General features: G+C 34.0%; 1 protein-coding gene across 6 annotated transcripts in view; it reads right to left on the bottom strand.

The window, feature by feature from the left end:
- Positions 1-7,892, bottom strand: part of LOC111406055 (uncharacterized Rho GTPase-activating protein At5g61530) — a 10,098-nt gene extending 2,206 nt beyond the window's left edge. Inside the window, exons 1-8 of one of the 6 annotated variants that reach the window (XM_023035243.1) lie at positions 7,797-7,892; positions 7,012-7,090; positions 2,525-2,787; positions 1,253-1,315; positions 1,151-1,169; positions 737-835; positions 559-636; positions 58-302 (exon numbers count right to left, since the gene is read on the bottom strand). In XM_023035243.1, the coding sequence (XP_022891011.1) occupies positions 58-302; positions 559-636; positions 737-835; positions 1,151-1,169; positions 1,253-1,315; positions 2,525-2,787; positions 7,012-7,072 (828 nt within the window). In that variant the 5' untranslated portion in view covers positions 7,073-7,090; positions 7,797-7,892. Of the gene's footprint in view, positions 1-57; positions 303-558; positions 637-736; positions 836-1,150; positions 1,170-1,252; positions 1,316-2,524; positions 2,795-7,011; positions 7,598-7,796 lie in introns of those variants that run through there. The other 5 variants (XM_023035240.1, XM_023035242.1, XM_023035245.1 and 2 more) reach the window with 5 other exon arrangements.
- Positions 7,893-11,886: the final 3,994 nt, after the last annotated feature.

Consider the following 11,886-nt stretch of genomic DNA (forward strand, 5'->3'; position numbering starts at 1 on the left):
CAACAAAAAAAACAAAAAAAAGGGGGGAGGGGGGGGGGGGGGGGGGGGGTGTTCTACCTTGTTAAGAAGAGACTTCTGACTAGTACGGAGTAGAAGGGCGGTAACTAATTCCAGAGTCATGTAGTTGACAGTTGGAAGCCTCTTCAGTATATTTCTCATCAGGTGTATGCTAGAGCGAGCATTTCTGATTTCATTATATAACTCAAAGGTTGTTAACGGCTCAGGAAGGCTTGCAATGTAACACTTCATAAGAGCTGCAACATCAACTGGATTTACACCCTCTGGGAGCGATGCATTTGGTTCTGAACATGCAAAAAGAAAAGAAAAAAAGTTGAAAATAAAAATAAATAAATAAAAACAAAAAACAAAAGCCAGACAAAAACAGTAAGTGGAGTGGTGCAAATAACATATAACGCTTGGTCAGCACAGATTTTTCCAAGGAAAAAATAATTTTTTTGGAAAGTGTGGTTAAAAAAGGGGGATTGGGGGTCCAATAGAATGCGTGGTTGAAATAATACTGGGGAAAAAGATTTTAAAATTGAATACTTATACAAGTACCTTGATTGTACAAGGAAACTAACTGCCGAATCACCTTTTTGTCTCCTGGGGCCTTGAACAACTCTTGTGAGTTCAGTCCTATCCATAAAAACATCAAGGTTACCCTCAACACCGAAATTGGTATTAAGTGATGTAAACCTCTGCGATTAAATGATTGTTTCTGTTTACATCATATCACCTGATAATACGAGATGATCTGCACACTTCACCAATATAAAAGGAACTGGCCTTGTGGACTCTTGGCGCTGGACAGTAATCTCAATTGGGACTCCAAATACTGAGGTGAACAAAAGATGTGACGGTCTATTAAAGTATTTAGCTATTATATTTCGAGACTGCAGATACTGTGATCTATTTAGATATAGAAAATGCTAGGTAATGCATTCTGTTAATAAAAGGCATTACTAGCAGCAACAACATATGATACAAGTGTTGAAGTTGTGCACCAAAAATGGTAAAACTACTTTTACATTCGACTGAAGCTAGTGATGATTAAAAAAAAAAAAAACACCCAAACAAAAAACTGACTCCAATTGAAATTCTTGGACTGTGATCTTAGTTAACAAGACAATCAAAGTAGGAAAAGGCCTACCATCAGTGCTTGCAACTCCCTGCAGAATGTAGAATTAGAAACTTTCAATTTCCAGCAACATAAATGGAAAAGAAAAGAATTTTCTTTTTAAGAAGCACATACTTTTTGCCATCGCTCAATATCAGTAAGGAGAATCTTGCTTTTTTGTGCAGTCTTCTTGGCTACCTGTACAACGATTATATCATGAATACACCTTCATCAATTTAAAGTAAAAAGGCTTATCTTCGTCTAGTATGAAACACAGTTCTGCATACTTTAATCATGTGTTAAGGCAGTAGAGAAGTGCTACAGAACAATGATGGCGGCAGCTATGTTCCTTTGCTATAAATCCAATCTAACCATTAGAACCTTTTATTCTCCTAAACTGTAAAATCTGTGAGATTATAAATTTCTGATGATACCCTGTTATTATACAAATTTATTATTCATATGGAAACTGGCATTGTTTCTCCATAGAATTACTAAACATAACATCAGTTCCAAATTTAGTTACAGTCTGTGACCTGAATAGTAAGTTTCTCTTATCAAGTCTCTCAAGAGTTAATTTGAGTCACAGGACAGACAGATAAGCATAGGATGAAAGACAAGTGGCCAAACCATGTAAAACAGAACAAGATGGCCAATGTCATGAATATCTGTGTAGAGAAAGCAGGTCAAGGAAGATGCCAATTTTATGACATTTGCTAATTCCTCTCAAATACACAGATTAGAGCACCTAACCTTCAGATAAAGGTCAACGGATCTTGTTCAAAAAGCCAAAAGGATATTAAATGTCTGGAAGGGACTTATAAGTTTCTATCCACCATAATCCCGTGGAGTCAGAAAACCCTTTAACAAAAACAACTAAATGATTCAACGGACTTTTTATGTCAAAGCAAACAAATTTATATACCCAATCTAATTACGGAACAAAAAGGGATACAATTGGATCAACCTAAATTCTTCTTCTTTATTTATTTTTTGTTGTTTTTCGACTTCCTTTCTTCTTCTCTAAGTCATAACAACAACAAGAAGCTAAGCCTTACAACATATAAACTTGGGGGTCGACATCGTTTTTCACCATCGTGCTTACGTAGAGTTATTTCTTCCAAAATCTCTGATACAATCAAATCATTTGCAAACACATTGGATAATTTTAATTTTGGTACATAATTCCTTCTTCTAACACATGCTATTGAGCAACGTCATTTTTTTATGGTTTGGAACTTCTTTAGGTTTAAGCAGAACGTGCATCAAATGTCAACTTGTCCTTCACTTAATTCATTCATTTACTGGCAATTGCACTAGTTTTTGTGCATTTTCATTTTCTACTTTACCTATTTATTAAAATACATTCTGAGTGACTTCCAATATCAAGTTCTCTATATGTATTACCTCTTCAACTTTTATCTTCCCGACAACAACCTTCTCTTTCGTCTCTGAAATTCCCCTCCGTAAAAAAATGCTGGTACTTGCAGCTGCAGAAATAAGCCTTTCCTGCATGGCATGTCTGGTAGATGGCTGTTGAAGAAGCGTCCACCGGCTCTTGACTACTGACCCAACTTTCCCTGCCACATCAGCAACATTTCCTTTTGCATCCTTCGCAACCTCCCCCACAAAAGTTCCAGCAGCTCCCCCTGCTTCTTTAAGCTTCACACCTGTGCACTAATAGTAGGGCATTAATTTATATTGCGGGCACCAAAAAATAAAAATAAAAAAATAAAACAAATACAAAACAAAACAACATACACAAATGATAAACGAGTTAGTTAAATCACTCATCACTAACATCTGGCTATGATTACTACTTGCTCACCCAAAAATAAAATGTTACTCATTGTTCGCTCACTTTTGTAAAAAGTTACCCATCCATCACTCGAGTTGTCTCCATCCTTCTATCTGGATAAAAAAAAAATACACGGGACGGATGAAAATCCTACGTGTCAACAAACGTCGTTAATTATTGACACCCAGACAAAAACAATTAATTGAACTAATGTTTTTCTTCATCCTTTAATGAAATTCCCGATTCGCTGAAGCAAATTCCAAATCAATACCTTCTCCACATTATCCCCAAACCATTTCGTCCAATGTGAAGCCCAAATTGAAACGATTTCTCATAGAACTCCAAATTAAGAAAACTCCAATTTCATAGAATCCTAGATTCCTCAACCAAAAAAAGACAGTGTAATCAAGCTCCACAAAAGTGCCTAATTCGTTCTTTGGTTCAAGGAAAAGAGGTGACCCACCAGACCTCCTAATGGCAGGCGTTGAAGAAGCAATTTTGGAGACAATAGAAGAGGGACTACAAGGAGGTAAATAACTTTAACATTTTTTGATGGAATGAAACTGTAAGTATGTACATGTTCTAGGCCGGTCACACTATCATTATTCATAGTTATAGCAAGACAGAGTTGCCTAAAATTTTATGTTACTTGATGTTCACCCATATGCTTATTTCTATATTTTATAGCCCTCTGTACAATTGTATACTCACGATGCTCCAATACTTAATTTGCAGATAATACATTTGAAGATGACGAAGTGTTACCCATTGAATGTCATTTGAATCACTTAGACAATGATATCAACGATGATGATTTTCAGTTTGACAATAATACAAGTGAACATATTTTGGTTGGATTGAATACAGACCCTAGCGTGGAACTTGCGGCTATTAAGGAAGAAAAGTTAGGATCAGATGATGGCTACTGCAAATGAAGAGGATTTGCACACAGATTATTCTTCCAATGAAGAAAACACTTCTCATTTCCCGGTTTATGATCCAGAGAAGGAGAAGTTAGATTCTCGGCTCGAGGTTGGAAAACAGTTTTAAAATATAGAGGAATTTAGGCGAGCAATTTGGAACCACGGGGTAGCAACCAGGTGCAACTTTAAGTTTAGGCCAAATGATGAGTTCAGAGCCTAGACCATTTGTAAATTAGGCAGCACATGGAGGATATGGGCATCATGGAATAAAAAAAGGGTGCGTGCAAATAAAATCTAAAAACTCAAAACATACATGTAGGAGGGATGGAACAAATAGTATTGCACCACCAAATATATAGCGAAGAGATATTTAGAAACCTTTAAAGTTGACCCTGATTGGAAGTCTAAGCTAATTATGAAGGCGGTAAAGGATTATTTCAAGTTGACAATCAATAAAGTTACAGCGTGGAGGAATAGAAGATATGTCAGGGCAATGATATAGGGATCTGATGAGCATCAGTTTGGATTGCTTAGGTTTTTTGCTGCTGGAATTTTGAGAACTAATTTGGGATTTACATGCATTGTTGCCGTACATGCTTCAAAGTTTCAAGGAATATGTGTGTGTGTTTAGAAGCTTGCAAGAGAGGGTTTTTGGCCGGTTGTAGGCAACCTTTTAGGGTTTGATGGGTGTTTCTTGAAAGGGAAATTTGGAGGGCAATTGCTTATAACAGTGGCATTAGATTGCATTTACCCAGTAGCATATGCTATAGTAGAGAAAACGGATGCTACTACATGAAAGTGGTTTATACAACATTTGGGTGAAGAAAGTCATAGGGCCTTTATTTCCTAAAGTGCAACAGAAGCTAATGATGTCCATTGAGTTAGCAGAGAGATGTGAGGTTGATTGGTCTGGATAGACACAATCTTATGTGAAATGTGCGATTGGAGAATATGTTGTTGATCTATTGAACAAGATATGTGCATGTCGGAGATGGGATTTATCAGGGATTCCTTGTGCTCCTGTAGTTGCTTCTATTTTAGATAAAAGAGATGAGCCTCGGAAGAATGTACATGAGTGTTATAGAGTGAGCACATATATGAGTTGTTTCGAGAATATAATCAATCCTATCAACGGGACAAAATTATGGCCTCAAGTAGATACTCCCCCAGTGAAACTACCCAAATGGTTTTTGCCTAAAAGCAGAAGAAAACAAAGGAAGAGACGAAGACGGGAAGAAGAAGATGTTTTAACTCGTTCCGAGTCCAAAGTAAAGTTGAATAAGAAGGGTACTATAATGATTACTTGTAGTGTCAGGCCACAACAAGAGACATCATAATAAAAAATAATAAAAAATTAAAATTAAAAAATTAAAAAAAAAGTATCGTCAAAAAACTAATGCACCACAAGAGGTTAGTTTATAGTAAATTCTATATTGTGTTTTTAAATTATTTTCCAGACGATATAAACAATTGATCTTCGTTTAAATGGTTGTTACAGGATTGGTATTATGGGACTACAGATCCTATAAATGAAAAAAGCTCCAACCATGTTCAAAGTGAGAGCTTAAGGGTAACCAAGTTCATCCCAATATCTTCCATTAATAAATATGTGAAATGATCTTTGTAATCATATATGATGACTAATACAGGCAAAACATGTGCCTAGGAGACCATCGAGTATGCCAGTATCTGAAGTGCAACCACCAGAATCAACATCTAATTTTCAATTCATACCAACCTCTAGAATTAGTGTAACTAGTAGAGCACAATTTACAAACTATGGTCCTACACTTAATGAGCTAGTCAGTTTGACAACGAGGGAAGCTCAACTTAACACTTTGGTGGAAGACTTGCAATTGATAGATAACCAAGAGAGAGAGAGAGAGAGAGGGCAGCCATAGCAAAAAACAAAAGGATTGTTCGAGGGTCAATTCCATTTGCAACTCCAAGGAAAAATACAGCAACTCGATAGTGTTATCATTTTGTTTCATGGGTGTATTTTGGGTTTTGAAGAAAACAAACAACAATGCACTAATGTAATTTTGTGATTAATTTCTATATTGTATAACAGTTGAATGGTGTGAAGTGAAAATTAATTTGGTGTAATGTTGAACTTGATCAGATGCAATTAGAATGAGATTTTGTTATTAAATTTTTGTTCTTATAATCATGTCTGAATTCCAATAGTATTTGTTGTTACTGCGTTAACGTTGAATACCAGTATTTTCTTTAAAATTTTAGTTTCACTTTCATTTGGATGTTATTGAAGTGAAGTGTGTATCATCATGAGCATAGTTCATCAGCAGTTTATGTATTCATGTGAATTGAAGTGGCTTTGTGTTCTTGTGCATCATCATAATCCCAGTTCACCAGCATTAGAAATTTCCTTTGATGATTTCACAACCATCAACATAAAACTAAACATAAATGTAACTAAGATGAACACAAAAGGAACACATTCAATTTAATACTGTAAAATACATCATGTTTACTTTGATGATTTTACAACCATCAACACTACTATACCTAACATTACAACCATCGAGCTGAAACAGCATACCACAAACATCCCTACACCATCCATATAACTTCAATCCACTCATCGTAATTATTGCATAACATTTGACCTGTGGATGAAGCAATTTATTACAGTCCTCAAGCGTGGATGCTCCACAACAAAGTAGTTTCAATTTGAGGGCAATTTCGATTCCCTTTTTTCTTGGGAAGGTGGTTTGGAAGGAGACATTGTTTCTTGATTTTGATGGAGACCAATTTGCAGGGGAGAACAAATCGATTCGCAGTCAATTTAGGGCTCAATGTGAAGAATTGAGAAAATTAATTTTGATTTAGGAAAGAGAAAAAAAAAAGGTTTCTTGCAAATTTAAAGGGAAAATGTTATCTCAATTATTTGTTTTTGTCCAAGTGTCAATAATTAACCGCGTTTGTTGACAAGTAGGATTTTCATCCACCACGTGTATTTGTTTATCCAGATAGACAGATGGAGACAACCCGGGTGATTGAAGGGTAACTTTTTGCAAAAGTGATTGAACGGATAGTAACCTTTGTTTTTGGATGAGCAAACAGTAACCAAAGTCAAATGTCAGTGGTGAGTGATTTAATTAACTCGATGACAAACACTCTATGTTGAATTTATCGAGTTGACTAGAAATTACCTGATGATTGAAAGAAATCACTAGCCTTCTCTTGCCACGGGGGAGAAACAGATGATGGCATTTGAAGTGGCACCAGATACTTATTTCAAATCAAAAAAAAATCTACTCGACCCTTTCCGGTATTGAGATGCAAAGAAAACAGCAAATAAGGATAATAATCATGAACAGAACTCAATTTCATCTATAAGCATTCTAGTATCAAACGACAATAATTCAAGATAATACCAGATACTCCTCTCTCAAAAAATTAAGCTTAAAGTAAAAAAATTCATGGCAATTTTTTCTTGATTATATATTATTGCAACTCAACACGAGGTAATGACACAAACTGTGACAAAATTCTTAACAAGTTAAATTACCCCAAACCTGTCTTAGTTAACGGACAGCTCTTACAAAAAGATCAAAAATCCAGATAAAATTAACAGAAAATATCCAAGTATCAATCAGATAACTTTGGTAAGTCTCATGATTTTATAAAAAATTAAATTAATATAAGAAATTCAAGTTCTTGCAGTATATATCAAAATTCTTACTGTCGCAAAAGTAATTCCAACTTTCGGTTGAATATTGATTGAAAAAATAAATAAATAAATAAAAAGCCAATCAGATAACCTCTCTAAATCTCGTGATCTCTTGCAAAATAAAATAAATATAAGGTAAAAGGGGAACTGAAGAATTTGTAAAACCTCCTACCCATTTTTACCTTATTAAGTTCTTCAATTTAAATAAAAATATGAACGATCAATTTTCCAAAAACTCCATAAGAAAGAGATTAGGGTTTTTACCTTTCAGTTGCGATGATCGAATTTGAAATCTTTGAAAATTGAAAGATGGAAAATGGAAAATAAAAATTCCTACGGCGGAGAAATAAAAAAGAGAGAGAAAAAAAAAGTTAAATTATTTTATTATTTATGATTTGGAGAAGTATCATAGGAAAGGAAGGCACTGCCGTTCTCTGTAAAGCCAATGATAATTCAACACATGGCACCGTCTTTGGAAACCATTTCTTGACTTGGCATGATGTTAACGGGTCCGCGCCCATTTCGTCGTTTGAATTTTTCCATGTTTGCGAATGTCAACTTTGGTCTTATGAGCATGCGTGTTTATTTTTTTCTATTTATTTATTTATTTATTTATTTATTATTATTATTATTATTTTATGTTTGAAGGTATTAGGGCCAGTTTACGCGCACTTCGACTAATCACACCGGATCTTAAAATTTACAGTCAGATACTCACCTCAGTGACTTTGAAAGGACTCGAACTGATGATCATAAGGAAGCAAACCAAAAGTCTTACCACTAAATTTTTTTTTCTTTTTATATTTGACATATTAGATTCTTATTGGGTGAAAATTAAAATTAAATTTTTAGTAAATTTTGATAAAAGTCGATGAAATGTGTGATTGAAAAATTATGAATTTTATAAAATATGTTGTTGGAATCAATTGGTTACTTTGATTTGAATTAAAATTTAGATTTTAATTTCCCAAACAAGTGCATTTTAAAATTGAAGATATTTTATGTATTAAAATATTAATATATCAATTTATGAAACAGAGTAGGGCTGTAAGCAAAAATCGCAAAATCGGAAAATCGAACCGAAATCGCATTTTAGAAACCGTCGGTTTGGTGCCACGTGGACCCGGTCAACGAAATGGTTTTGACCCAAACCAAACCGGTCAAAATGGTTTGGTTTAGGTTTGAGAATTTTAATTACGGTTTAAAACCAAACCGGACCGGTGAAAAAATATATAAAAATAAAAAAATGAAAATTTTTGAAAATTCATCCAAATATGTAAAATTCAATAATTTTGTCATTTGTGGGTATTTTTGTCAATTCCTAATTTTCTAATACAGATATATTATTATTATTATCATCATCATCATCATCATCCAATAATCCTAATATATATTTAATAATTTTAAGACTAACATAATCTATCAAATACCTTTTTCCTCTTCAAAATTTAGACGAACTCCAGTCGACACCCAACACAGTTTTGAGCCACCGGCACCACACACTTCTTTTCAGATTTTTCACGCATCTTCAAAGTCAAATTGAAGTCTATTATACCAAATCGAAGACAAAGAGATTCTAGACCTTCGGTGATAATATTTGCTACAAATAAAGTTTCAGATCAATAATTTTTTTGGAGCAAACTAAGTTAAGAATTTGAAATTAAATGTGTTTCATAACATCATACAAACGTAAACTTGTGTAATTGTTATGTTTAGATACTATAAACAATTGCTTTATTATTGTAGTTGGTTATTCTCTTTGTTTAATCAATATCTTTTTTCAGATATAATAATCACGAGGTCTTGTTAGACATCGTTATTTTTTTGACCTTATATCTAGTTTAGTAGACTTGTATTGTAACGTTATTTTATCGTCATTAACCTAAAAAAGGTGAACAAAAATGAAAAAAAAAACTATGTTTTAGTTTATTGTGATTTCACTTTGATTTAGTTAATATTTAAATTTATAGTAGATATATTTAGTCTCTGTTTGAGCCATATTTTTCATATCATCATAATGAGAAAATTGACTATTGGAGAGGAAGTTGGGTCCCACACATGAAATAGCAGGTTAACAAAGACGGCTGGACTTGTAGAATAACAATCCAAATTTTCATTTTTTTATCCCAAAAATTTGATTCAAATAGGGGTTAGTTTGTTTTAGATTTATTACTAGTGAGATATAAATATATATTAAATTCAATGAACTAATGACATAACAGTAGACGAGCAAAAAATATATGGCGAAACTGGCGGTTTAAAATCGGACCAAACCGTTAGTTTTAGGTTTGAGTTTTTTTCAAACCGTTCAAAATGGTTTGGTTTAGGTTTGGGTTTTTCTCAAACCGTTTTAAACGGTTTGGTTTGAAAATTTGTCAAAAACCGGTAAAATCGGACCGCTTACACCCCTAAAACAGAGTAAATAAGTTTCTAACCTTGATGGTGACGTAATATTTTTTTAATGGGTCATTCACTTTGAATTGTCTAAAAATAAAGAAACAGTTTTGTTATAGATACAACTTCGTTGGTTAATAGTGTGTAAAGTTGCTAACATTTTTTTCATTGATTTTAATAGTACATAGAATAATTAATGACACAAATTTTTATACCTTATTAAATATCAACAAAGACGAGAAAATCAATAAATGAGGAAAAAAAAAATCAATCATATGAAACAATAATTATTGGTTTGTAACAAGACCTGCATCATTGCATCAATCAACAGGTTCACTCAATATCTAAATAAAGTGCTACATTTGGAAGCCCCCGGGCACATCCGAGTTGGTGGATCAATCACCTTTGGCGCGCTCGCAACCTCAGCGTGGAGAGTTCGATTTCTGGTGGGAACCTGTGATCCAATAAATGGGCAATTTATTAGTGGATCAATCACTATGGAGGAAAGCTCTCTTGAGGCCAGGAGTTTAGACCGGGTGGGAACCTGTGATCCAATAAGGACACAACATGCGGTTTACCTCTGTTAGTGAGGGGCCGGTGGCTAGGGGTCCAGGATTTAGTCTGGCGAAGTTGGGACACCTGGGTATCAAAAAAAAAAGTGCTACATTTGGAGCCCCCGGAGCACAACTCAACTGGTGGATCAATCAACATTGCCTTGCTTCCAGCTACAGGGTGGAGAGTTCGATTCCTGGTGGGAATCTGTGGCCGGTATAGAACAATTACTGTGGTGGAGGATCTCTTGTACGCAAAAGTGTACAGTCAATGGGGGGAACCTGTGATCCAGTTGAGACATATCCCGCGATTTACCCCCTCTAAGGTTCTAGGGGCATGGGTTTTGGAGGTCCAGGATTTATTCTGGTGTAAATTGGGATACCTGGATATCAAAAAAAAAAAAAATGGTGCTACATTTGGAACATCTTCTTCCCTCACTTTATTCCCTTTCAAATTTCCCTCCTCATACACCAACTCCTCCGTCCAACATTTCAGGTTCACTTTGTTTCTCTCTAACCATTTCAAAGTGAACCTTACTTTGATATCATATTGCCCGAGTTCGACATGAACATTCTTGGCATGAAAACCAGTGAAAACACTTGCTGAGAAAATAATGCTCCCCTTCTTGCCCCAGATTATCGCTCCGCAGCATGTTTCACTCGATGGAATGAGACAAGGTTCTATCATAATCCATACAATCATAAAGTACGTACATACCAAAACCAATTCAAATTTTAAATAGAAATCACCTAACCAATTTCTTTCATAAACATCATAACCCCAAGTTTAAACTCAAGCTAAATTAACGAATTTTTCATTCCTGTTTTCAAGATTGTATAAAATAAAAACTAGAACCATCAAAAATCACACGAATCTTAACCAAAAGATAGCAAAATATATCCATACTGTATATCTACTATACATTAAAGAGTTGTTATATCGCCACCACATTTTAATTGAAGTTAAACTCATCAATCTTTACTTATTGCAGCATTTATTTTCTTAACTATTTTTACCAAATATTTATCTTCAACCTTCTATTAATTAGTATATCAAATAATTTATTTTCATGTTTTGAAATAAGGGAAAATATTTTTTCGTGTATTTTATTTATTAACTTTTTTAAAAATATGAATGAAAAATAAGTTAGTTTACGCATGTCAAAGGACTATTGAACATAACATTGTTATTAAATACAAAATATGTTAACTAATGAAAATCTTAAGAATAAAAATGACACTAAAAATTCTTAGAACATAAGTGATATAATGAGCAAAGATTAAAAATCTTAAGTGCAATTAAAATGTGGTGTAAGAAATAAAAATTGTAGTGTACATATAACTATTACCCTACATTAAAATGGAGGACTGAGTAAAAACTTTTAAATACCCAATTTACCCTTATATAT

Source organism: Olea europaea, chromosome 12 (genome assembly GCF_002742605.1).
Source record: "Olea europaea var. sylvestris chromosome 12, O_europaea_v1, whole genome shotgun sequence".
Classification (NCBI taxonomy): domain Eukaryota; kingdom Viridiplantae; phylum Streptophyta; class Magnoliopsida; order Lamiales; family Oleaceae; genus Olea; species Olea europaea.